General features: G+C 39.2%; 3 protein-coding genes across 4 annotated transcripts; 1 reads left to right on the top strand and 2 right to left on the bottom strand.

Annotated features, from left to right (window-relative positions):
• Positions 1 to 617: 617 nt before the first annotated feature.
• On the bottom strand, positions 618 to 9,736 carry LOC133537866 (glucose-6-phosphatase 2-like). 2 transcript variants are annotated; one of them, XM_061878969.1, is made up of 5 exons: positions 9,640 to 9,736; positions 5,441 to 5,550; positions 5,231 to 5,342; positions 1,444 to 1,565; positions 618 to 1,377 (listed from the first exon to the last, which is right to left on the bottom strand). In XM_061878969.1, exons 1-5 carry the CDS (start codon positions 9,657 to 9,659, stop codon positions 866 to 868), a joined length of 876 nt encoding a protein of 291 aa, XP_061734953.1. In that variant the 5' UTR covers positions 9,660 to 9,736; the 3' UTR covers positions 618 to 865. The 2 variants fall into 2 exon arrangements, with proteins under 2 accessions (XP_061734953.1, XP_061734952.1); XM_061878968.1 differs by lacking the exon at positions 9,640 to 9,736 and adding an exon at positions 5,615 to 5,870 and having other exon boundaries at positions 621 to 1,377.
• Positions 9,737 to 10,318: 582 nt separating this feature from the next.
• Positions 10,319 to 16,330, top strand: LOC133537824 (kinetochore protein Spc25-like). Its single transcript, XM_061878897.1, is given in 6 exon segments — positions 10,319 to 10,453; positions 10,521 to 10,536; positions 10,686 to 10,829; positions 10,930 to 11,055; positions 11,167 to 11,265; positions 16,218 to 16,330. Coding segments are annotated over 6 exon segments (633 nt in total).
• nostrin (nitric oxide synthase trafficking) lies at positions 14,181 to 27,057 on the bottom strand. The gene is made up of 16 exons (XM_061878970.1): positions 26,973 to 27,057; positions 26,805 to 26,890; positions 26,653 to 26,736; positions 26,483 to 26,545; positions 26,339 to 26,420; positions 25,537 to 25,599; positions 20,560 to 20,658; positions 20,365 to 20,490; positions 19,968 to 20,066; positions 19,757 to 19,882; positions 18,489 to 18,597; positions 18,312 to 18,400; positions 18,116 to 18,241; positions 16,986 to 17,181; positions 16,825 to 16,917; positions 14,181 to 16,755 (listed from the first exon to the last, which is right to left on the bottom strand). The coding sequence occupies exons 1-16, from the start codon at positions 26,997 to 26,999 to the stop codon at positions 16,619 to 16,621; spliced, it is 1,605 nt and encodes a 534-aa protein (XP_061734954.1). The 5' UTR covers positions 27,000 to 27,057; the 3' UTR covers positions 14,181 to 16,618.
• Between the last annotated feature and the right edge of the window lie 772 nt (positions 27,058 to 27,829).

The following is a 27,829-nucleotide window of genomic DNA, read 5'->3' as shown; positions in this document are numbered from 1 at the left end:
TTGTGTACATATGTATATGTATATATATATATATATATATATATATATATATATATATATATATTATATATATATATATATATATTTATGCATATATATATATATTTATGTATATGTATATATATATATATTAAAAAAAATATATATACATATATATATACGTATATATATATATATATACGTATATATATATATATATATATATATATATATATATATATATAATATATATATATATATATATATATATATATATATATATATATATATATATATATATATATATATATATCCATCCATCCATTTTTAACCGCATATTCCCCTTTGGAGCTGCGGGGGGCGCTGGCGCCTATCTCAGCTACAATCGGGCGGAAGGCGGGGTACACCCTGGACAAGTCGCCACCTCATCGCAGGGCCAACACAGATAGACAGACAACTTTCACACTCACATTCACACACTAGGGCCAATTTAGTACCGATATGTATATATATATATATATACATATATATATATATATATATATAAATATATATATATATATATATATATATATATATATATATATATATGTATATATATATATATATAAAATGGATATATATATATATATATATATATATATATGTATATATATATATATAAAATGGATATATATATTTACTTAATTTATTGGATTTTTTTAAAACTATGAATTGATCTTAAATCAAAATAAATGAGAATCACGTTTTGGATATGATTTGTTTTTTTCAGCACTCCTAATTAGCACATTGCTTGCATGTTAATAAAGGTTTTATTAAAACCTATTTCGTGCAAGAAATCTCATTTTCTACTGTAAATCCTTACCTTGTAATGTTGTTTGCTCCTCTAAACAAGCTTCTTGTCCTCAATCCCCATCATCAAATGAACACAGTAAGGAACAAGAGCAACCACAACAACCGGAATGGACACGGTCTTCCAAAAGGAGAGGATATAGAACAAGAGGTCAGTGTTTGTGGGGATTCTGACTAAGTCATACAGCTGCAGGCTGCTGAGTGTGGCGGCCACGCACATGATCCAGAATCTGCCTTCACGGCAGTTCTTTCCTTTGCAGCTCTGAATAAACATGTGGGAGTTGACGGCCAGGCCCAGTCCCAATAGAGCTCCCAGGTTCCTCACCAAGCCGGCAAAGGGTGTGGTGTCCAGGTGGATCCAGTCGGGGTCAGCACACCACCGCTTGGCTTTGGCCACCGACCACAAGGGATCCACGCCGGCCAAGGTGAGCAGCAGGTAGAAGCAAACAGCGATGGAGAAAAGCAGGAGTGTGACCTGAGTGTATGCTTTCACGCTCACATTGCAGACTGAAGGCAGGCGTTCCAAGGCCTCGGCCACCAACATGCCTGCGTGGCAAAAACACACAATCATTGTCCTACAATCACCTCATGTCTTACAATTGCACAGCTCACCAGCCAAAAGGCCGAGGACAACCTGGTGGGGGAAATGTGTGGCGATGAAAACCCTGGAGATGCAAACGCTTATCTGGACGATCCAAAAGATGGTCCACAAGCAAGACCGCAAAAGCCAAAGTCTAAATTTGTGAGAAGAAAGAAGTGAAGAAAAGGAATCACTTGAATGACTCAGTTTGGTTATCTTTGATGTGTATTTCGGGTCTTGTCTGGACAGAAGGATGACACGGCACCGGATCAAAACAGACGTTGGAGACTCTTTGCTGAAAGTTGCTTTATCACAAGTGAGTGTCATTATACAGGACTGCAGTTCCTGGAGGAGGTCAAGTCCAAAAATGGCCCTCCAAACTTGGAGAGGCCAAACCATCTGTTTTATATTCCTCCTTCCTGTCTGTGAGTGTGTGTGCTAAGTCAGGAAAGCACATCCTGAGCATAGAAGGAGATTCATATGGAAAGTGCAAAGATTCAAAATGCCCTACTATTGCGCTTGGGGTGCACTGTATCAGTTAGAGGAGGGGCGGAGAAGAAGAGGCACAACTCAAACTGAACACATACGAGAAAGGCCTCTTTTAAAATCAAAGCCACCTAAGTTTCTACTCAAAAAAAGAGAAAAAATAAACGCAATCAATGAGAATAGATTTCACCAGGAGAATTGGGCCACTTTTTATTTAACACTAATTACACTTTCTGTACGCTTGTGTGGGTTCTTTCTCACCTTCCACATAGTCCAAAAATGTGTACACTACAGGCCAAAAGTTTATTTTCATGACTATTTACATTGCAGATTGTCACATCAAGGGCTTCACGGTGGTAGAGGGGTTAGTGCATCTGCCTCGCAATACGAAGGTCCTGAGTATTCATGGTTCAATCCCGGGCTTGGGATCTTTCTGTGTGGAGTTTGCATGTTCTCCCCGTGACTGCGTGGGTTCCCTCCGGGTACTCCGACTTCCTCCCACCTCCAAAGACATGCACCTGGGGATAGGCCCCTCCCACCTCCAAAGACATGCACCTGGGGATAGGCCCCTCCCACCTCCAAAGACATGCACCTGGGGATAGACCCCTCCCACCTCCAAAGACATGCACCTGGGGATAGGCTCCTCCCACCTCCAAAGACATGCACCTGGGGATAGGCCCCTCCCACCTCCAAAGACATGCACCTGGGGATAGACCCCTCCCACCTCCAAAGACATGCACCTGGGGATAGGCCCCTCCCACCTCCAAAGACATGCACCTGGGGATAGGCCCCTCCCACCTCCAAAGACATGCACCTGGGGATAGGCCCCTCCCACCTCCAAAGACATGCACCTGGGGATAGACCCCTCCCACCTCCAAAGACATGCACCTGGGGATAGGCTCCTCCCACCTCCAAAGACATGCACCTGGGGATAGGCCCCTCCCACCTCCAAAGACATGCACCTGGGGATAGGCCCCTCCCACCTCCAAAGACATGCACCTGCGGATAGACCCCTCCCACCTCCAAAGACATGCACCTGGGGATAGGCTCCTCCCACCTCTAAAGACATGCACCTGGGGATAGGCCCCTCCCACCTCCAAAGACATGCACCTGGGGATAGGCCCCTCCCACCTCCAAAGACATGTACCTGGGGATAGGCCCCTCCCACCTCCAAAGACATGCACCTGGGGATAGGCCCCTCCCACCTCCAAGGACATGCACCTGGGGATAGGCCCCTCCCACCTCCACAGACATGCACCTGGGGATAGGCCCCTCCCACCTCCAAAGACATGCACCTGGGGATAGGCCCCTCCCACCTCCAAAGACATGCACCTGGGGATAGGCCCCTCTCACCTTCAAAGACATGCACCTGGAGATAGGCCCCTCCCACCTCCAAAGACATGCACCTGGGGATAGGCCCCTCCCACCTCCAAAGACATGCACCTGGGGATAGGCCCCTCCCACCTCCAAAGACATGCACCTGGGGATAGGTTGATTGGCAACACTAAATGGTCCCTAGTGTGTGAATGTTGTCTATCTGTGTTGGCCCTGTGATGAGGTGGCGACTTGTCCAGGGTGTACCCCGCCTTCCGCCCGATTGTAGCGGAGATAGGCACCAGCGCCCCCTGCGACCCCGAAGGGAATAAGCGGTAGAAATGGATGGATGGATTGTCACATCAAAACTAGAAATTATGTACTTAACAAAAAAACACGTTTTATATGTTAGTTTCTTCAAAATAGCCAAACTTTGCTCTGATTACTGCTTTGCACACTCTTGGCATCACAGCCGCTATTGTTTCAATTTTAATTGATTGATTGATTGAAGCTCCTGGAGAGAATGCCAGGAATGTTCAAAGCAGTCATCAGAGCCAAGGGCGGCTGTTTTGAAGAAACTAGAATATACTGTAAATAATGTTTTCAGTTATTTCCCCCTTTTTTGTGAAGTATTTAACTCCACATGTGTTCATTCCTAGTTTTGATGTGACAATCTACAATGTAAATAGTCATGGAAATAAAGAAAACATTGCATTGAATGAGGAGAAGGTGTCCAAACTTTTAGCCTCCACTGTATGTCAAATATTTGCCCAGCTCTGCTCTGGTGGTATGTGGGCTTCATCTGGTGCTTCACCAAAGAACAGTGTTTTATTTCATTGTTAGTGTTGCAGTGGCTCAAAATATTAAATATGCTTTTTGAATAAAACCCCTGCCTTGTTTTTGATGAATACTTAGGCCTACTGCGCTGCTGTATTTTAATGTTGGCCATTGTGGTGGTACTTGTGGAGCCAAGTTTTTTTCTGAAGTGGTAGTCGGTGGAAAAAGTATTGCTGTAGACCTGGCCTGGCCAACCCGCGGCTCGCGAGCCTCATGCGGCTCTTTAACTAGTTTCATGCGGCTCTTCAGGAGCTGTCACATGACATGCGTCAAAAATGCTTGGCTGGCGCTGTCATTCACTCCCCCTACAGCTAGATGGCACACTGACCATTAAGCCTGTTTGAGTGACGTCAAACGAGAAAAGAGACAGATATACAACACTGGTTGCAAACATGCAGAAAAGGTTTGTGACCCGGTTCTGTGATCTACAACTGAAAAGACCACAGATTACGTTCCTCGTCGACCCATTTAATGCGGAGACAGACTGTTTGAAAGCCCCGCTCGTCACAGATGAGGCTGCGGCTGAGTTGGAGATGATCGACCTTTGTGAGGAGGAGCAACTGAAAGCTGTTTTAAGGGAAGGGACCGTTGAGTTCTGGAAAAGTGTGCTAATTGAAAAATACCCCAACATCAAACGAGCTGCGCTTAAGATACTGTCCATGTTTGGGTCAGCGTACGTCTGCGAGTCTGTGTTTTCTACCCTGAAACATGTGAAATCAAAGCATCGATCTGTTCTGACTGACACTCCTTTGAAAGAATTGCTTAGACTGGCAACAACAGAATACAAGCCAGATTTGAAGAGGATTGTTCAAGATAAGGAATGCCAGAAGTCTCACTAAGCAGCATAGTAAGAGAATGATGTTATTGAAAATTATTCTATTGTTGTTTGTGGACTTGCTTGAACTGAGAGTTTGTGTGTGTGAGACAATGCACACAATGTTAACTGTTGAAAATTACTGATATCATGTTGGTGTGGTTATTTTCATTAGATCTGGCTGAGCAGAGGTCTGTGTATGCTTGCATACATGATTAAAAGATGATTTTCATGTGTACCCATGTGTATGATGTGGCTCTTAGCAGTAACACAGAAAAAAAAGTGGCTCTTAGTCTCTGACTAGTTGGCCACCCCTGCTGTAGACAGATGGATGAATGAACACAAGGGCAACATATATGACATCCTACCTTTTGGAGGTTTGGTCCGTGGCCACCGTGACGGACTGAGTAGAGTTGAGAGCCGATGTTACCATGACATACCACACGCATGAGGAGCCCATAGCGTGACCGGATGGACTACCTGCGACAAGGATTGTTTCAAAAAGTCTTTCTTGAAATAATAAGAATATTCTACTGACATATTCGACTCCCACATACTAGTGTTGTGGTACAACTCACCTGGTCCTGTTTCACATGTGATGGGGAATTGCTCCAAACGGGGGAAAGAATGATTGTTGTAGATCAGAGCTTCATGCACCCACCAGTAAGGTCGCTGTCCAAAGAGAACCCTAGAAATGACAAGGTGGGTGATCACACTTCAAATACACACGCAGGCAGCAACAAACGGCCTACCATTTGAAAATGAGATTCAACCAGTCTCCCACAACAGCCGCCCATATCATTTTAGTGCCCACCGCGTGACTCAGATGGAACCACAGAGGGAAATAAACCGAGAAGATGTTTCGCGGATCGCCCACGCTTGAAATGACACCAAGGAAGTCACGGTACTCCCCGTAGTTGTTCTGGAAGTACTGTATCACCAGCACACCGCTACTCTGGACTAAATCCATCTCAGGCTGACTCTTTATGGCCTGCAGTGGGAAAAGCTATTTCTTCATGACGACAGCATCACATCTCAGATAGCTTTATATCTCCTCCCACAATCATAATGATAAATCATTGAGTGGCGCCATGGTAACGCTTCACTTTGCAAACAAGAAATACAAAAGAGGTGTTCCAGAGTCACAAGGGCACAGCACTTTAACATGTTACAAAATGTGTTTGCTCCCCAGCTCTGCAGCCATTAGATACCTTACACACCATTACTTTTACAATTGTTAAATATTAGCCACTGGAAGAGGGTCCCATCTAACCTGCTGGAGCGGCCCCAGATATTTTCCTCCTTCCTGGACCATCTGCTAGCTGCAAATACACATGGAGGTGTCTAATCATTTCAACTATTCTTATACTTGAATAGTTCAATCACTAGAAGGTTTATCAATACTGCCAATACTAAATCTGTATGTTCTAATATTTGATTCCTGGGCTTCACGGTGGTAGAGGGGTTAGTGCGTCTGCCTCATAATACGAAGGTCCTGAGTAGTCATGGTTCAAATCCAGGATCGGGATCTTTCTGTGTGGAGTTTGCATGTTCTCCCCGTGAATGCGTGGGTTCCCTCCGGGTACTCCGGCTTCCTCCCACTTCCAAAGACATGTACCTGGGGATAAGCCCCTCCCACTTCCAAAGACATGCACCTGGGGATAGGCCCCTCCCACTTCCAAAGACATGCACCTGGGGATAGGCCCCTCCCACTTCCAAAGACATGCACCTGGGGATAGGCCCCTCCCACCTCCAAAGACATGCACCTGGGGATAGGCCCCTCCCACCTCCAAAGACATGCACCTGGGGATAGGCCCCTCCCACCTCCAAAGACATGCACCTGGGGATAGGCCCCTCCCACTTCCAAAGACATGCACCTGGGGATAGGCCCCTCCCACCTCCAAAGACATGCACCTGGGGATAGGCCCCTCCCACCTCCAAAGACATGCACCTGGGGATAGGCCCCTCCCACCTCCTAAGACATGCACCTGGGGATAGGCCCCTCCCACTTCCAAAGACATGCACCTGGGGATAGGCCCCTCCCACCTCCAAAGACATGCACCTGGGGATAGGCCCCTCCCACCTCCAAAGACATGCACCTGGGGATAGGTTGATTGGCAACACTAAATGGTCCCTAGTGTGTGAATGTTGTCTGTCTGTTTGTGTTGGCCCTGTGATGAGGTGGCGACTTGTCCGGGGTGTACCCCACCTTTTGCCCGATTGTAGCTGAGATAGGCACCAGCGCCCCCCGTGACCCCAAAGGGAATAAGCGGTAGAAAATGGATGGATGGATTTGATTCCTAAAATAAAATATCAATACTTTTAATACTTCCGTTATTTTAGATCATGTACACATTAACACAGTTGAAAGTAAGTAGATCATTGAGACCTTGTCTAAATGAAAAGTGATTGGTGCGTAATAAAATACACACATGACACACACATGACACACACATGACACACACATGACACACACATGACACACACATGACACACACACACGATCACACCACACTGATCTCACATCGGCAAACAAATCCTAGCTTTATTCAGTTTCCTAATGAATTCACAGTCTATGTGACATTAGATGCTATGTGTTAAATCAAGGCCATGGCCCACGAATGAATAATCTATGCCCCCCAGCATGATATTTGACATAAAAATGGGGTCCCACAGTAAATTTTTGGGGTCCCACTTTTTGTAAGCGTTTTGAAAAGAAATGATAAATATATGCTTTATCCTGTTATTTCTCACATTCTATATTGTCTTTTGGGAAAATGTTTTCATAAACGTTACTTCATTCATTAAAAAATAATACAAATAAAACAAATGTGTATGCCAATGTAAATGTATTCACTTATAAACCTTCATGCACTTTCTTCTTTCCTTCATGGACCGAAACTTTACCACAGCCGCAATTTTTTTCTATTTTGATTGATTGATTGATTGATTGATTGATTGATTGATTGATTGATTGAAACATTTATTAGTAGATTGCACAGTACAGTACATATTCCCTACAATTGACCACTAAATGGTAACACCCCAATAAGTTTTTCAACTTGTTTAAGTCGGGGTCCACGTTAATCAATTCATGATATATTTTTCATGCTATATATTCATTGAAATATTTTCAGAATGTGTTTGTTCTATTTTTGGCCAAAGTAAGACAAAGAAAACCATCTGAAGTTGTCTTTATTTTTTTCAGTTTTAATGCCATGATTTGAATGGTCCGGCCCTCGTGTGCACACATTTTCCTCCATGAGGCCCCGGAGCTAAAAGGAGTTTGACGCCCTTGCATTAGATCAGTGGTTCTCAAATGGGGGTACGCGTACCCCTGGGGGTACTTGAAGGTATGCCAAGGGGTACGTGAGATTTTTAAAAAATATTTTAAAAATAGCAACAAAATCTTTTATAAATATATTTATTGAATAATACTTCAACAAAATATGAATGTAAGTTCATAAAGTGTGAAAATAAATGCAACAATGCAATATTCAGTGTTGACAACTAGATTTTTTGTGGACATGTTCCATAAATATTGATGTTGAACATTTCTTTTTTTGTGAAGAAGGAAGTTGATGAATCCAGATGGATCTCTATTACAATCCCCAAAGAGGGCACTTTAAGTTGATGATTACTTTTATGTGTAGAAATCTTTATTTATAATTTAATCACTTGTTTATTTTTCAACAAGTTTTTAGTTATTTTTATATATATTTTTCCAAATAGTTGAAGAAAGACCACTACAAATGAGCAATATTTTGCACTGTTATACAATTTAATAAATCAGAAACTGATGACATAGTGCTGTATTTTACTTCTTTATCTCTTTTTTTCAACCCAAAATGCTTTGCTGTGATTAGGGGGTACTTGAATTAAAAACATGTCCACAGGGGGTACATCACTGAAAAAAGGTTGAGAACCACTGGCTTAGAATACACATAGCAATGGCAAAAAAAACAGCCATTGCAAACTGTTTATGCAAGAAAATGACTGACAATGAAAATGAGTCACTCAGTATTGTAAAACAGCAAGTGTAGTGAAGACAAAGAGTTTGTAGACACAGAGTTGAATACAAATAACTTTGCCTTGGGATTTTACAATGTTTGAAGATGATTCCCCAAGAACAGCAACATTTGAAATGCAGTACTTTATAAATTGTACCAGAAACATTGTGCATACTTGCTCAAAGTATCAGTGATTGGTCGGTATGGTCGATACCAGCCTGAATTGTCCTCAGTATCGGATGGACACTAAAATCCGTGGTATCAGAATCCTGCTTGGACTTCCTCTAGTTCGCCGGAAGGTGGCCAGTGAAAAAAAGTAAGAAGTGCAATAAAATGTTTGAACTGTATCTCGATTCCACAATTGAAAACAGATATGTCGGAAATTGGTTTCTGGTTGGTATCAAAAGTACTCGAAGAAGAATATGTTTCTTTGGAAAAGCTTTACACGCTAAACCCGGAAGTGCTCTGTCGTCACTTCCGGATCTCTTCTCTCCTGACAAACCGCGCAATTTTGAAAGTATTAACTTAACGTACCTTCCTATATAACGGCAGCTTCTATCCATATACACCATTTGTTTCGCATCGCATATGCGGTTTAAATACTCTGTTCCGGGGTAACAGAACTTAGAAAGTTATACTGCCTTAGGTGTGTACATGCTAATAAGCAGCTAGGCTAACAGCGAGACCTTCTTGCACTAGCTTCCCTGTTAGCTGCTATGCTAACACAGCTCTCTTCATAAATCTTATTATTTGTTCAAATAACTTACTTTATGTAACGTCCATCCATCCACCCATTCCTAACGCTTGTCCCTTCCGGGGTAGCGGGGATGCTGGAGCCTATCTCAGCTGCATTCGGGCGGAAGGCAGGGTACACCCTGGACAAGTCGCCCCTCATTCCTAGATTATTTGCAAAATGACACACTTGGGTCAAAACATATGCCCATTCATCAAAATTAAGTAAGCATTGGTAAACATGCAGTTTTATTTTCATGTCACCCACACAGACTTCACATGGTGAGACACTATTGGAGTGAGTTACCCAGAACAATGATAAATACAAAACACATTGTAAAAAACCTGTTTTACTATAAGAAATCACACATTTGGGGCATTTTGCCCGACCTTTTTAGCATATGTGATGAATGATTACTGTAACTTGACAAAATATATTGGCAAATCTATAGCAATCATACTTTTTTTACTTTGAAGTGGGCCTATTTGTAAGGAGCTTTAAAGAGAGTCAAATATCCTGTAATCGTTTCAAGAACTGCCCAACAATGATGCTGCAAACTGAAAATATATATATATTTTTTTACCACAGTCACGTAACGTAGTATCACAGTACTCAATAATGACATGCAGTACAAATTAAAATTTGAGATAAATAAAAAGGTTTGACATTTTTTGGGGGGATAAATAAAAATGACAGCAAAGAGTATAAGATACATGCACCGACTTAGGCAACAGCGACTCTATGAAAGAACCTACTCAAAAGCCTCAGTTACTGAATCTAATCATCACCTGCCCGTCGAGCTGGATCAGGCCATGGTATCTCATCCACATCACGTGCAAGATGGGAAGGTATGTGTAAAGCATTGTGTGGAATATTTGGCAAAAACCGTGACGCACCGTCTATGCCTAATATTAGGAAAATCTGCACAGTGGTTTAGCTTATTGTGTGTAGACTTTAGTTTATAAGCAATTGGAAACAACTGTAAGCAGTGTGTGTACCTATCGTTGCCTACTGTTCATGTGATGTAACTGCAAGAAAATAATTGTGTGATGTTAGTAAATCAATGTTTGTCTTCTCCAGATTTGCAACATAATGCACTATTGAAGGAAAAACGGCACGCTATTGCAGAAATGGCATCTGATATCAATCAGAAGGAAATGCAGAGATACGCCGTCATTCAGAAGATTGAGAAGCTTAAAGAAGATCAAACAAGGAGAAAAGAGTGTAAGCTGATGTTATATTTGGAATCCGCACTCTACGACTCCATTTATAGTTGTTGATAATAATAATAATCTCTGCAAGTTTTATTGATTCCTTTTTTCAGTAATCGAGTCTCAGTATAAAGCAAACAAGGACAGACTGAAGAACCTGCAAAAAGCCAGAATTGTCTTTCAGGAGAATTTATGAATGGAAATACAAACGATCCTCGGCATGGCACAGAATGTCAACAGCATGTCACAAATTACGATTTTTTTCATCTCACTTCAGGTTTTTACCACCTTGATATTTGAAGGTAAGTGTACATAACATGATGTTGATGCTTTTTGTAATCTCTTGATAGGTGAAAAGTTGCAGTTTGTGTATTGGAATATCAACCCCACTGATCTGAACAGTGCCTATGTTATCACAATGGGAATCAAGGAGGACAGAGCATATCAAAGTCGGTACCAACACAAAACTGTATCTTAGTATTAGAATTCTAGTCAGCTACACAAGTTTTATTTTTGAAACAGAGGTCAGTGTTATTTGGCACATGTTCATATTTTTGCGCGTTTATATGGATGTAACGATGAACAGTAATAATGATAACCACGGTAAGTATCACTAGGGCCTGGCGATATGTGGATATACCGGATATATCGTGGGTTTGTCTCTGTGCGATATAGAAAATGAGTATATCGTGATATTCGAGTATATGTTCTCACACAGTTGCTTTTAGCTGCGGGCATTACACTGCATGCATTTCCTACTCTTTCTTGTCTCTCCTTCTCACAGAGATATAAACAAGCGCACCTTCTTACATACGTCACGCGTGCAAAGTCACACGCCCTCCCCGGGCAGAGAGGTAGCTACATGGGTAACATTAGCTGTGATGCTAACGGTGCGTTGCAAATGGTAATACGAGAGAGAGAAGGTACGAATCTGGTAACAAATGGAGAAACAATTGACTCCCAAGAAAAACAGCACAGGGTGCATCGTCTCGCGGTGGTTTGGCTTCAAGCCAGAATATGTAGAACAATTATGTGGCTAAAGCGTTGCTACAAAAAGTAGCATGACTGCTAATTTGTAGCATCATTTGAAAGAAAAGTCACCTGCCAGAGAATGAAAAGTGTTTGAAACTGCATGTCAACATCTCCGTTCGGTACCACACCCACAAAATGCCGACGCAACTATTTCCACATCAACACCGTATGAAACAAATAGTCAACAACAGAAGGAGATAACGTCCCCAGGAACCTACCACAGAACGAAGGACAAATATACACTGTTTGATTTCCTATTATGCAGCTCACTTTCATTCGACAGTTTTTGAAATATCTTGTGACATCATGCACAAAAGTGCATTTTATTTGTTTTAAACTATTGTAGTGGCGTTTTGTACAAAAAGTGCAGTTTAATTTAGTGTTGTTTTGATATGTCATCTTAGTGACATCATGCACAAAAGTGCACTCATAGCTTGTTTTAAAGTGTCTCTGACAATCTTGCACTTTCTGTTTTGGAAATGACATGAATGTTAGTGCCACTGCTTAATAACTGTTTCATAAATACACTTTTGCTAAATTGATTTTGTTGGGATTTCCCTCTCTGCATGAAAGTTTAAAAGTAGCATATATGAATCAGGTGGGTAGTAAGGCGCTACATTTACTCCGTTACACCTACTTGAGTAACTTTTGGGATAAATTGTACTTCTAAGAGTAGTTTTAATGCAACATACTTTTACTTTTACTTCAATATATTTATAGAGAAGAAACGCTACTTTTACTCCACTCCATTTTTTTCTACATTTAGCTCGCTACTCGCTACTGATTTTTATCGATCTGTTAATGCATGCTTTGTTTGTTTTGGTTTGTCAGACAGCCCTTCAAAGTAGGATCTATCACATGTCTGCGTTTCACCAATCAAATGCAGTCACTGGTGGCGTTTGACTCCGTTTCACCAATCAAACACAGCCAGGCGGTCACATGATTACTGCACTTTTTTTAATAATTTTTTTATAAACCTTTATTTATACATTTCAACATTTACAAACACTTGAAAATAATAATCAAAGTACAAAAACAGTATAAAAAACGTACAAAACAGCGCCAGGAGGTGGTAAATTCAAAGTAACTAAAATAGAATGCAAAAAAATATATATATATAAAGTAAACAAAGTGCAAAGCCATAAACTCACTCAATCTCAGTAAATAACTTAAATTTGGAACACAGCATCATCGTTTTCACAGCTTTTTGGTTTTTAGAAGTAGAGTGTTTTAATGTAGAGATCTAAATCTTTTTTAAAGGCACAAAAACAGGTCGGCTATTGAGAAACTTACATTTATGAATATAAAACTTAGCCAATAGTATAATGAGGTTGCAAAGGTCAAATTTATTTTCTAATTCTTTTTCAATACAGTGTAAAACCAAATATATATTATTGTTTTAGTTGCTTAAGAGATATTCCTGGCTCTGAATTTGTTCATTGCTATTTTTATGTTTTTGTGCATTACTTGTTGCTGTCATCATTAAACGAACAGGTTACTCATCAGTTACTCAGTACTTGAGTAGTTTTTTCACAACATGCTTTTTACTTTTACTCAAGTAAATATTTGGGTGACTACTCCATACTTTTACTTGAGTAATACATCTCTAAAGTAACAGTACTCTTACTTGAGTACAATTTCTGTACCTCTGATATTAATGCAGTATGAAGAATAATGTTTTAATGTAGACACATAGAATCATCATACTGCTGTGATTATATGTATCAAGTGTTCAATCAAGGCTAGGGCAACATATCGCGATATATATCATGTATTGTGATATGGGCCAAAAATATCGAGATGTAAATAAAAGGCCTTTGCCCAACCCTAAGTATCACCCTTTTAAAATACAACGATCAAAAATCCGAGAGTGAACTTTGATAAAGTGATGGATTGACTTGTACCAGCTCAATAGCTTAAATGCTAACATTAGAACTTAAAACATTAACGTATTTCCCCATTAGGAAACGACATGCCCCAATCTAAAGTTGTGTAAACACATTGTTCTCTGAGCAACCACTGAGCTATTAAATGAATTCACATTCAACCTACAGGCTTTGCCCTCAGTTATCCTTCTCCTCAGAAGAAAATAGGCCGAGGTGTTCAAAGACCTCTGAACAGTAGGAGACAACACTCGCCAGAAATAAGACTTAATAATAATAGATTTTATTTGTTACACACTTTTCATTTATATACGTCTTAAAGTGCTACATTACAAACCAGTATTTCGAACAATAAAAACTTAGCCATGAACACAGATCCAAAAAAATAAAAAACTTTCAGTGCAGCATAAGAAACACAAAACAATGGGTTTTAGTTATTTAACAAAAAAACTAATTAGTAAGGTATAGGTAAGTTTTGAGCACATTCAACAGTACTGCTATAATAATTATAACTGATCATTTTGGCCGCAATATGACATTTTCATAACGTTACATCCCTCGTTAATAAAAAAAAATACAGGGAGTTGCAACATTGAAATTATGAAACTTTACAGGCTTCCCAGAATCCCATCTCGTTAATGCAATATACTTTTCGATCCACTTTTATACTGCAGTTAGGGCGGCATGTTGGTAAAGACCTCACAATACGATACTTTAGTCATGATACAATAAAGTATTGTGATATGGCGATACATTTCGTTATTCTACATAGTTCAGTGAAACATTTAAAGTACAAGTTGTGTATATGTACACTATGTGACAGTAATAGTTTATTGGACAATGACTGAAATACAGTGGGTGTGGAAAGTATTCAGACCCCTTTAAATGTTTCCCTCCTTGTTTCATTGCAACCAGGGCTAAAATACAAAACCTTTATTTTATGTCTCATTAATGTACACTCAGCATCCCATTTTGACAGAAAAAAAACAGAAATGTAGAAATTTTTGCAAATTTATGAAAAATAAAAACTCAAAAATGACATGTAAATACGTAATCAAACACTTTGCTCAATACTTTGTTGATGCACTTTTGCAGCAATTACATCCACAAGTCTTTTTGAATATGATGCCACACCTATCTTTGGGCAGTTTTGCAGCACCTCTCTAGCTCCATCAGATTGGATGAGAAGTGTTGTTTTTTATTCAGAATGTCTCCGTATATTGCTGCATTTATCTTTCCCCCTATCCTGACTAGTCTCCCAGTTCCTGCTGCTGAAAACCAGCATGATGCTGCCACCACCACGCTTCACTGTAGGGATGGTATTGGGCTGGTCATGAGTGGTGGCTGATTTCCTCTACACATGATGCATGGTATTCACGCCAAATAGTTTGTTCCATCTTTGTCTCCTCAAACCAGATCATTTTGTTTCTCAAGGTCTGAGAGGATTTCAGGTGCCTTTTGTGTAACTTTTGTTTTACTGAGAAATAGCTTCTGTCGGGCCACTATATTGTATAGACCTGATTCGTGATTTCCTGCAGAGATTGTTGTCCTTCTGGAAGGTTCTCCTCCCTCCACAGAGGAATGTTGTAGCTCTGATGGAGTGACCATCAGGTTCTTGGTCACCTCTCTGACTAGACTAAGATGAATGTAGCAATGTACAGAGACTTCCTGGATAAAGACTAACATCCAACCTGATGGAGCTTGAGAGATGCTGCAAAGAGGAATGGGTGAAACTGCCCAAAGATAGGTGTGCCAAGGTTGCTGCAACGTATTCAAAAAGACTTGAGGCTGTAATTGCTGCAAAAGTGCATCACCAAAGTATTGAGCAAAGGCTCTGAATACATATGTTCAGTACATGTGATTTCGGTTTTTTATGTTTAATACGTTTGCAAAAAAGGTCTGCATTTCTGTTTTTTCTGTCAAGATGGCGTGCTGAGTGTTCAATAATGAGGAGAAATAAAATGTATTTTTTTTATTTTAGCATATAGCTGCAAAATGAGTAAATGAGAGAGTGAATAATTTCAAAGGGTCCGAGTACTTTCCCTAGCCACTGTAATTTATTGCACTAACTGAGTCAAACATTTCAATGTAATTCAGATTGTCCTATTTCCATTCATTACAATTGTACCAAAGTGGGTCAAGTTTCTTGCTATTGAGATGTCCATAAAATGTTCTCTACTTTTTAACCGTCAACTTTTTGTAGTGAGGTGGCAGTGCAGCGACAATCTGGAGAGTTGTTTAAGAGTTACAATCGGCTCAAAATGTGACTGTTAAAAAAAGATGTGAATGTAAAACAACATTGATATTGTTAGAAAATTATCCCGATATAAAGCCATTTTTCCCACTTCTAATGTGGATTTAGAAGTTTTTCAGTGGTGTAAGTTTTTCTCATTTACAACAAACATGCAAGTTAAACAAACAAACCAAATGTAGTCGTTGGAACACCGTCTGTCAGGATGTTTACTAAAACCCCCCCAATTGTAAAGTTGTGTCGAGCGACCCTGCGCTTGAGTGTCTGCCAGATTTGGAAAGACGCCTTCAGGAGACTAACAACTTACCAGCTTTCCTGGCCAATGTAAGGAAGCAGTTTATCTCCTGAAGATGGATTTAAAAAAAAAAAGGATGAAGCATTGCTGCAATCCACCTTGTGTATTGTCAAACAAGAGGAATAAAAAGATTAAAGCTACTAATAAATATACATTCAAAATGCTATCATGGACCATATTATAAACATATACTCATTAAGACACTGAATAGCTGATATTACATAATTATTCATCAACACAGCAAAAAAGGGTTGGATACAGTTTTGTACAGATGCGTGATTTTAGTAGGAAATGTACTAATTGATAGAAACTTAGTTGCACTGGAAACTTGCAGATGTCAGTCAGGCTTCTGATGATTTGACACAGCTGAGTGCAGGCAGCTCCTCAACATAGGTGGATGGAAAATGACCTGTCTGGCCATTAAGTGCACCAAACCACCAGCCATGATCTTCTTTCGTGTATATGTCAAGTAGATCCCCTGTGAAACACATCTATGTTTAGTTTAGCTCCTCTCTTCTCCTTGATGATTCTTTTATTTTCCTCATACCTTCTTTCAGAGTTAATTCATCGTCGTGGTTTGGTGTGAAGCTATATAAAGCCTTGCATTGTCCAACACTACAAATGTCTGGTGTGATTGGACCTGTAAATTGTTGGTATATCTTAAAAATGTAATCACGTAATTAAAAAACAATGATGTAAACATCCTACTGTGATCTTTGTCCTCATGCACTTGCGAGACTGTACCGAAGACCTGGCTACTGGGCGAAGGCTCTGTTGGCAGACATGTTGTGGTTTGAACAGGTCCTTTGTATATGATGGATGCTCTCAGTGAGTGTTTTGTTCTGAAGGGAGTCTTCCTTAGTTTGACTGGCCGAGTCAGCTGCACCACACTGTGCTCACAGTCCTGACATGGCGACAAAACACTATTACTTGTGCAATATGTTACAGATTCATGAAATATATGAATAATTTAGCTTGTTGTAGTAGTATTACTATTTTAACCGACTCACATTATTTACTTACTCATTTATTTGTTTATTCACAGGCGTGTTAGAGATTGCGTACAAACAAATAACGAGAAACTGTAAATATGGGATGTAATTGTATGCATGTTCAAGTATCTGCATTCATTTTGTAAACTATGTACATCTTGCAGATTCATCTGGGTCGAAAACAGATTTAATGCAAATTGAATTTCTACCATAAACTCTACTTCCCGCAGCTCCAAGTATAGATCTTTTGTAAAATCCTGCACCCAGGCACTAAATCTATTAAGCAAGTTTTGATGGTTTTACTGGTGCAACCATACTGAATATTTTAATTCAGTCGAACCTTTATATCTTTTGGTGTAATTCCTACAAATAAACACAAAATGGTCATACAAGTCATGTAGTTGCCTTGGAAAACGCCCAACTTCTGTTGTTGAGTCTTGAGTTAAACACAGACATTTCCAGAAGTTTACACCCCAATATCAAGTGAGTGTTCAGTAACTGTTCCATTATGGACTCTTACTCAGGTACGACAACGACATCTTCCTCAGTTTGTAAATGGGAGACGAGTCGTTGTCAAACCAGGCTGTTAGTTGCGGTCATGACAAAAGTAAAACACATTCTCCACTGAAAGTTCTTTGTCAAGACACAAGTAAATATCTGCCAAAGAAAAGGGCAATGCCCAGTTTACAGTAATCATTCGTAGTTATATGACGACTAATCCACGTAAACAATATACATACTAACCAACATGTTTTGAATCAAAGAAGCTAAGCCAGTAAAAGTACTGAATATATCCGAACATCAGGCCATGTAATTCAATAAATATACGCTGCAACTGAAATGTACCTTATCTTTCCACTTGACAATGCTGTCACTACATTGGTGGAAGGACCTGGGTTTCCCTTCTAGTTCACACAGCGTTAAAGAGAGTTTATAGTGAGTTGCCTCCAGTAGATTCAGCTTTAAACTGTTCTGCAGAAGACAGAATGACAGCACTTTAGAAGAGCTCATTCACAATGCTCCAAGTCCAAAGACTCCACACCTCGTCAAGCTGCTGCTCCGTCTCCTCAATGTTCCCTTGGTTTGAAAACGAAGGGTTTTCAACATAGCTTTTCATCAGCTTTTCAATCCCTGTAACAGGAGGGAGATTCCGGGACATTTTGGCATTATGGCATGTTTTAAATCACTCAGATACAATTCCATATATTAAGAGGCTTGCCTTCACAGTCTTTCTTTGCTTTTGATATATTTCCCTCCAAACGATAGAGTTTCACTTTAATGGCTTCCCTTCTTCGTTCTTTGCCCATCAGTGATTTTTGGTCTTCCTCCTGATGCATGCAACACAAGTGTGAACCTCATCAAAACAGAAAGTGCAACAACTTCTTTCAATGTATATTGATACTATGGTATTTTTATGTACTGTACATTGAAAACATGAAACACATATACAGTCAGTAAACCAACGCAATATAAAATCCAAGGCAAAAATTCTGCCATTGCAAAGATGATATTGCAGTCTACACACAACCAGATGAATAAACCTGCTGTTCCACTTATATTTCAGAATTATGCTATTTAAAAGACATAATCTTTGATACATTTTGTTGGTCAAAGTAAAACCTTAGTTTTAAATACATCAGCAAACGTTTATATATGCCTTAAAGTGAAACTGCACTTTTTACTGGAGTCCTTCACAATAATTAGGAAAAACAAGACGACAGATGTATTTTCTTTTTAACATGCATTCTAAATGTAAATAAAAGTCCGCTTAGAGCGGAGCCAATGGGAGCTACACTGTTTCGCCAATTAAAAAAATCCAATACATAACCATTCAAAAAGTGCCAACAATATGCCATTACATTTCATGATTTGAATATTAACCAAGTATTAGTGATATTGTTATTAAGAGCCCCTTTTCTTAGTGAGAATTATGAGTCATTCCTCACCGAAATGAGAATATACTATATGAACATCTCATCTGTTGGCATCCTAATGAACGCAGACCTTGCACAGTAAGTGATGTTTTATTATGTTTGCTAGCTCTCATGAAGTCTGCAGTGAGTAATAATAGGTGATGAAGGGGAAAAAAAAGCAAACATCGTGATGTGTTTTTGAAATTATGTGCCACGTGTGCTTAAAATGATAAAAATACGTAAATAATAAATGTACCCACTACTTACATTATGTATATAAAACCTCAATGGAGATGTTTTGAGGTTTTTTAAGGGCTTTGTAGGCATAATTGCACGGCTCCCATTGGCTCCATCGTAAACAGACTTGATGGCATTTATTTAATATCTACAATGCAAACAAATAACATCCATTGCCATGTCTTTCATAATGACTGAACGATATGCAAAATTCCCCCAAAAAGTGAAGTTCCCCTTTAAAAAGGACTTGGCTAGAATGGTCGTCATGCCTGCAGAGTAGAATGATCATAGTTAACTGAGGTTGAACATTCAAAAATAATACCTTTCTAAAACTTACAAAATAATCAGTCATCAAAAATTCGGCTTTGTTTTCTGATGTTGTGACGCTGGTTTCCTTCACCAATGTTTGAATGTCTTTATCCATGTCCACCCTCTGGGCCAGCAGTTCAATTTGATTTTGGCCCTGGAATGGTTACAGTTTTACTTTTATGATTATTCACTGAATAAATAGCAATGATTTCACGAGGAAAACACTATAATCATGTTACATGTTTGAGCGTCTGCCCAAAACTGGACATGTGTAGTTTGTATCGGGTCAAAAGGTTGCAAAGAACTTCGATCCGCTGTTTCTCCAGCTCCTGTATGATCTGTAAAAACAGATATAATGCGAAAAGTAAAGCTTTTATTATTTTAATGGAGATTATTTTAATGAACTAAGACATGAAAATGTCTGCTTCTACAGTTATAGTTCATACAACATAGCATACTGAGACTCTATTTGAGCCAATTAGACAAAATAAAATACACCACAAATACTGTACGAGTAAATACAACACATTAGTAAAAGTTGGTTAGGTGCTAATTCAGTAACCAAACTGAACTTTTAAAATAAGAAGAGAAAGATTATTTTTTTTAGTAAAATTAAATTATATCAGATTTGGACACCTGGTAGCAGTTTTTGAGTGTGTTTTCCCACTTAAGTCTCATCTGATGGCCCTCCATGTTGATGTTAAAATACTCCTCATCCACTCGTGTCTGCAGCTCTGCTGACTTTGTCAACCTGTTCAGCATCTGCAAACAAGAATAGGAAGCAAAATCCATTAGCAAAAAACCTTCAATTGAATAATTAATATATTTTACCTTTTGTTTTTCTTTCTCTGTGCATATTGATTTATTTTTCTCCACATAGTTAAACAAAGCTTCGTGCTCCCTTGTTAATCCAAATAGTTTCTTCTTTGTCTGGTTCAGAAAAACAGACAATACGTAAAAACATGTGTATTAATTCAAAGTAGTGAGTGTTGCATAACTTTTAGTCTAGGGCTGGGTATATGTCAAAAAATTGACAAGACATTACTTATCACAATACTTGTGTCTCGATACAGTATAGCATCGCGATATATTGCAATATTCTACAAAGTTCACTGATAAATTTAGAATACAGCCTAAAATATAATATGTATATACTGCATTTATGCAAAATGACAGTAATATATTGTTTTCCTCGGCACTTTGCGGCCCACTTACTCCGATCTCTGTGCTTTGCGGGTTTTTACCTTTGAGTACAGTGAGATTCGCTTATGTATTTAAAAGGAAACTGCAATTTTTTAAAATTTTACCTAACATGCGCAATCCTTTTGTAAAACAAGAACACATATACTTTTCTTTTTACGCATTGTAAAGAGTAAATACATGTGATTAAAAGCTCTTAAAACCACCCAAACACCTCCATTGTGGTTTTATAGACATGCTGTAAGTATATGTGTAATGTAAGGACATTTTTAAGATGTTATATTAACGTATGTTGCTCATTTCAAGCATACGCAATGCTTTAATTTGAAAAACACATCTCAATGTTCGCTTTTTCCTTCGACAACATCACTCTTACTCACTGCAGGCTTGATGAAGTGCAACAAACATGATAAAACATCACTTACTGTACAATGTCTGCTGTCATAAGGATGTTGACAGATAGAATGTTGTTATATTCCCGTTTAGATGAAGAATGATGAATCCTTGCAAAGAAAAGGGGGCTGGAACAAAGTGCCTGTTTGTGTCTTTCTCGCCATTTCCATGTCTAAATTGGCTGTCAAAGTGTGCCAACACGCCACATTACATCATTATCCTTCTACTATCCAGGTGAAAGGCACTATTTATGATCTAGAATAAAATTCCAGCAGCTCTGTTGCAACAAAGCAGCTCACCAACCGATGATGTCAACATGTCAGTCAATGTTAGCACTAATAACATTAATATCACTAATTCTTGGTTAATATTCAAGTCGCAAAATGTAAATGAAGTATTGTTGGCGGTTTTTGGATGATCAATTATTGGGTTTTAGAGGACCTCCCATTGGCTCCATTGTAAACAGACTTTTATTTACGAGTTAGAATTCATTAAAAAATAAATCCTTTGTCTACAGGCAACATTCTTCAAAAAAGTGCAGTGTGTATGCATATAATATTGATAATAACCGTGAAATAAATAGCGTCACTACTTTGCAGGAATTCACCTACACAGAGAGAATTCATTGGAAAAACATCCCTTCCATCCCTTCCATCCATTTTCTGCCGCTTATTCCCATTTGGGGTCGCGGGGGGCGCTGGCGCCTATCTCAGCTACAATCGGGCGGAAGGCTTGGTACACCCTAGACAAGTCACCACCTCATCGCAGGGCCAACACAGATAGACAGACAACATTCACACACTAGGGACCATTTAGTGTTGCCAATCAACCTATCCCCAGGTGCATGTCTTTGGAGGTGGGAGGGGCCTATCCCCAGGTGCATGTCTTTGGAGGTGGGAGGGGCCTATCCCCAGGTGCATGTCTTTGGAGGTGGGAGGGGCCTATCCCCAGGTGCATGTCTTTGGAGGTGGGAGGGGCCTATCCCCAGGTGCATGTCTTTGGAGGTGGGAGGAAGCCAGAGTACCCGGAGGGAACCCACGCATTCACGGGGAGAACATGCAAATGCCACACAGAAAGATCCCGAGCCCGGGATTGAACCCTGACTACTCAGGACCTTCGTATTGTGAGGCAGACGCACTAACCCCTCTTCTACCGTGAAGCTAAATTTAAATAATGAATTTCCATTTTGCAACCGTACAGAAAGTGAATCAGGTTTTTTCCCACTTAAATGAATAAAAGCCTTATATTTCTTAACTGCCAACTTGTTGTACTGCCCTGATCTCCACTAATCCCAAGCCTGCACAGAAGGGTTGCCATACAGCAACAACTTGTGGAGTGGAGGTGTGTAAGTCTTATTTGAATTACAATCGGCTCAAAACATGATTCCAAAAACAAAACATTGACATTAAGACATTAAAAAAATCACTATTATATGGTTAAAAAAGTATCGCTATTTATTTTCCCACCCCCACTAAATACAAATGTCTATAACTAAATATTCATTTTGTAATTGAACATTTTCAATGGAACCTCTGCTTTCTTACGCCCCACTTCTTGTATGAGTCATTTCACCAAACTTTTGCCCTGATTTCTGTATACCGTCTTGGTTATGCTAACCAAACATTGCGTGTAACAAAGTAACTTAATCCATATCCCTGCGCAGTCAAAACAAAGAATCCGGGGGAATGTTCTGGTGACTCGGTCTGTGCTTTTTAAAATATTTAGCACGACTGCAAAAAAATATGGGGCCCAAGAAAGTTTCAAAATCCGGCACTTAAAATGATGTAAATAGCAAACTATAACCTGTTACACAAACATGTACAACAATTCTTCTTAACAAAAGAGGAGAATTATAAGCTTAGAGAAAAATCCAACATGAAATATTGGCATGCACACTTAAGACCTCGAGTTTATCAGTAGGTGGAATTAAATTACGGAATGGATTGAGTTAAGAAGTCAAACAAAATACTTATATGATCCAGTCTAAGAAACGACAAGTACAAAGAACAACCCTGATAAACATTTGAAACATTATTTTATTCATCCTGTGTGAATTACTATTTAGGAGTAATATTCTTGTGTTCAGACAATGTTTTTTGTGTTACCTGCTTCTCTGAATTACAATTGATTGAACTATTTATTGATTAGGGCTTTAAGTTGTGTACAAATTGACAATAGGAAGTGAACAGATGTGTTCATAGTTGCTCTGAAATAGAAAAGGGGATTAAATCAACTCCGCTATTTCCCACTCCTTTTTGAGCATGTTGTAATGAAAGACTGGACATGTTATTTATTATACTGTGACAGCAAGCACCTTTGAAATAAACTTATACCATGTACCACTTTGATTGGTGGTACATGGTGCAAGCACACCTGTGAAGTGAAAACCATTTCAGGTGACTACCTCTTAAATCTCATGAAGAGAATGCCAAGAGTGTACAAAGCAGTAATCAGAGCAAAGGGTGGCGATTTTGAAGAAACTTGAATCTAAAACAGGTTTTCAGTTATTTCACCATGTTTTGTTAAGGACATAAGTGCACATGTGTTCATTCCTAGTTTTGATGTGACTATCTACAATGTAAATAGTCATGGAAATAAAGATTGAATGAGAAGGTGTGTGTAAACGTTTGGCCTGTACTCTATATAATAAACTGCTTCTATTATGCTGCAGTGCGCTTTTACAAAATGAATGACTACAACCACAATAATAGATAAATGGTATAATTATTGTTGTTTGATTGTGCAGGTGTGTCTGATGTGTGTTGTGACCATACTGTATGTTGCATAGTGCAGTATTTTGCATGTCGTACTAATCTTTCATTTTAATATACTGTTACCTTAAAATTTCACTCAAGCAATTTTTCTAATTAAAAAAAAAAAATTCTTAAAATGTTTTTCTTTTAAAAATTCTAGAGGGTTCTTGTTACTTTACTTTTGTTTCGGATTCATGTAAACCAGGCCTAGGCAAATTAAGGTCCGTGGGGCACATGCGGCCCGTTAAGCTTGACAATCTGGCCCGCCGGACATTCCTAAATCATTGTTTTAGATGTTGAAGATGTAAAGTGTAGCTGCCATTATGATGTGCACTCATCTTTTATAATCACCATAAGTCTTCAACTATACTAAGTCTTTACATGCTTGGAATCTGCATCATATACTACTTACTATGCTCATCTTACTAGTTACTATGGTGATGTAAGTAGTTACTATGCTCATGTAATGAGTTACTATGGTGATGTAAGTAGTTACTATGGTGATGTAAGTAGTTACTATGGTGATGTAAGTAGTTACTATGGTGATGTAAGTAGTTACTATGGTGATGTAAGTAGTTACTATGGTGATGTAAGTAGTTACTATGGTGATGTAAGTAGTTACTATGGTGATGTAAGTAGTTACTATGGTGATGTAAGTAGTTACTATGGTGATGTAAGTAGTTACTATGGTGATGTAAGTAGTTACTATGGTGATGTAAGTAGTTACTATGGTGATGTAAGTAGTTACTATGGTGATGTAAGTAGTTACTATGGTGATGTAAGTAGTTACTATGGTGATGTAAGTCCCAGCAGCTCAGAGGAGGCACCAAGCAGTGTGGGTGGGGAGTGTTTCCACAGAGTGTGAAATGTGGGTGTCAGGGACAGACGTGGAAGGAGATTTTTACAACAAAGTTGTAAAGCTAAGTGATATATAACATATATCACATTGTAGGTGTAGTGTCCATATTTTGCTGTGTTTGTTGCATTTTTGTTGTGTTTGGCTTGATTGTAAAATATTTGGATGGAGAGGGGGTGTGATGTTCATATGTTGTCAATATTCAGTGTTTTATCCTTCATAGTTAATATTGTAAATCCCACATTCTTTATTTTCATGTACATTCTGGCTGTCTCATTCAGTCAAAAGAAGTAAAATTCCATTTGGTTTTTTAAGGCGGTCTGTCATAACGTTTTTAGCTTTCAATCAGAGATTTTTTTGAGGTTTTGTATTAGTGTTCCTAAAATTAGACATACCGGCCCCCAGACACATTTTGTTCTCTAAATTTGGTCCCCGAGTCAAAATAATTGCCCAGGCCTGCTGTAAACTGTGTCTATTCAATGTTAGCTAATTGTTAACTACTTTATGACAACACCAAGATTATAATGGTTTAATTTTCCTATTTTAATAATGCCTTCTGTTCCCACGTTTAAATTCTACAATCCAAAGGATAAAAGACACTTTTACCTTGAGTTGCTCGTTCCAATTCGCAATAACAAGTTTTTCCGTTCTCTCGATGGCGCTGTCCAGCTGTTGAAAAAGACAATGTTGCTGTTACCAGGAATACATGTAGAGAGTTGTACAAGGTGTGTCAGAAAAGTTACCAGGAATACATGTAGAGAGTTGTACAAGGTGTGTCAGAAAAGTTACCAGGACTGATTATGTCAAACGCATGTTTGATGTGAAGGCCATTGATCCAGCAGATAGTCTGCAAATAAATCCTTCATTCAGTGCGTGTGAAGAGGTGGAAGTTGTGGCAGGACATTGCTGAAAAGAACATGGCCATGCTGGAGCAGCCTCTCTAGTCACCCAACCTGGCTTCATGTGACTTTTCTTTTTCCCCCAACTTCAAGAGGGTCACTTCAAGTGGGCTCATTGTGAAGACGTGGACAACATCTAGTGGGCCGTGACAACAAAGCTGTTCCATCTTGGAGGAATCCTTCCAGGACTACTGTGCTTGGAGACATGGCAGAGAAGCCAGGGAAGTGTGTTAAAAGTCCAGGGTGAGTACTCAAAAGGGGAAACCTTGGCTTGTGTTACAGTCCTGGGACTTGTCTGACACACCTTGCATAATAATCCATATAAGAGATCACACACAGGCCTCCTACTCCAATAATAATCCATATAAGAGATCACACACAGGCCTCCTACTCCAATAATAATCCATATAAGAGATCACACACAGGCCTCTTTCTCCAATAATAATCCATATAAGAGATCACACACAGGCCTCTTTCTCCAATAATAATCTACATAAGAGATCACACACAGGCCTCTTTCTCTTGCTTTGCTCGTCTAAGACCTGACGTATTTCCAAGATGGCCTCTTGCTGAAATGCATTTCCGAGGGACCTACAAGCAAAAGGCATATTGTATTTCAAATCCTTTTCCTTGTGTTTCGTGCAAAAAAGTACCTGTGGGCGTCAGCGCGTGAGTACATCTCATCCGACACGTGGCACCAGGCTCTGTATATGGAGCTGAAAGCATGAAAAGGTGAGACAGCTTCACACCTGCTTGAGTGTTCTCATCACGTCTCCATGACACTTGTTCTGGAAGAGGTGGTCTTTAAACAAAAGCCCCTTACTTGTTGCTCATGCTTTTGGAAGCCCTCATTAGTTTTCCAGCCAATTTTTGTAGCCCCTTAGCATACGTGTGCTCCAGCTCAGCCCTACAGCAATAAGATAACAGCAAAAATGGTAAACCAATGTCACAAGTTGATATTTGCCTGTGGTCTACCTTTGCTGCAAAACAGTCATAAATTCCTTGAAGTAGCACTCCCCGTCTTTTGACACGCGTCTCACATTTTGATAGAGTTGGTTGTACTGAAAGACAGCATATAAAGGGTAAGACTAAACATGCACATGGCATTACATTGAAAATGAACAATTTCCAGCATATACTCACAGAGCAGGTGCTGACATAGTCTTTCATCTTAAACACCGTGGCCGTTTGTTGACTTTGGACCGAGAACTTTGACCACTCCTCCCAAAGTAACTCATGCAGAAACCACTTGAGTTGAAGTCGTTGGACTTTGCAAACTGAGAAGTCCAAAGGTCATTTGGAAAATCACGCCTGTCATTAAAAGCAAGTGTAAATAGGTTTATAAAAAAAAGCATAATAGACAGTGTAGACCCATAGAAAGATTGTTCCTTTTTGTTTACTTTTGAAATTAAATGAACAAAATATGTGCTGCTTGACTGTTGTTATAAAAATATATTTATACTAACAGACACTCATAAAATGATATTCATTGATAACATGTTATGTATATATTCATTTTCAATAATTTGTCGTAACAAATACATTTTGCCAAAGTAAATGACTGTATATAAAATATGCGTTATGGCTACATATTTCAATATATATTAAACAATGTCAATGTCAGTGTCATAATCTCAAATGTTTATTGTATTTTCTATTATTTCTTTTACAGCGTTCTTATTTTTCCTTCCACTTCCTGTTTACCTCCACTGCCTCACCTGTCCCAGATCATTTGCTTTGTGCACTTTGTATTACTTTTGTTTTAGAGGGCCATCTCTGCATCCTGGGATCCAGACATACACCCCGAACTTTCCTGCCATAGAAATACAGAGGTTTTCCCTAACAATATATAATAAACATCCCCTCTTTAGTTCTGGAATATAAAAGCAATTGAAAAACTACTGTTAGATCTAACGTGCTCATCCATTCCTTCACAAACATCAATTTGTATTTATAGGGGTGTTGCATTTCTTTAGCTCCAACCTCCAGTATTTGCAGTT

This window comes from Nerophis ophidion, linkage group LG19 (assembly GCF_033978795.1).
Source record: "Nerophis ophidion isolate RoL-2023_Sa linkage group LG19, RoL_Noph_v1.0, whole genome shotgun sequence".
Lineage (NCBI taxonomy): Eukaryota > Metazoa > Chordata > Actinopteri > Syngnathiformes > Syngnathidae > Nerophis > Nerophis ophidion.
The sequence above is the reverse complement of the archived record's forward strand: the minus strand, read 5'-3'. Positions and strand labels throughout refer to the sequence as shown.

Bases quoted from the DNA above. Each gene is read 5' to 3' on its own strand.
- LOC133537866 (XM_061878968.1), bottom strand. From the start codon at position 5,832: ATGGATTTAGTCCAGAGTAGCGGTGTGCTGGTGATACAGTACTTCCAG. The intron at 5,343-5,440 runs GTGAGTTGTACC...TCCTTGTCGCAG, and splicing joins CACATGTGAAACAGGACCAG to GTAGTCCATCCGGTCACGCT. The intron at 1,566-5,230 runs GTAGGATGTCAT...TCACAAATTTAG, and splicing joins ACGGACCAAACCTCCAAAAG to ACTTTGGCTTTTGCGGTCTT.
- nostrin (XM_061878970.1), bottom strand. From the start codon at position 26,999: ATGAAAGACTATGTCAGCACCTGCTCT. The intron at 19,883-19,967 runs GTAACATGATTA...TAACCATTCCAG, and splicing joins TTGGGCAGACGCTCAAACAT to GGCCAAAATCAAATTGAACT. The intron at 16,918-16,985 runs GTAGGATGTTTA...AACAATTTACAG, and splicing joins GCATGAGGACAAAGATCACA to GTCCAATCACACCAGACATT.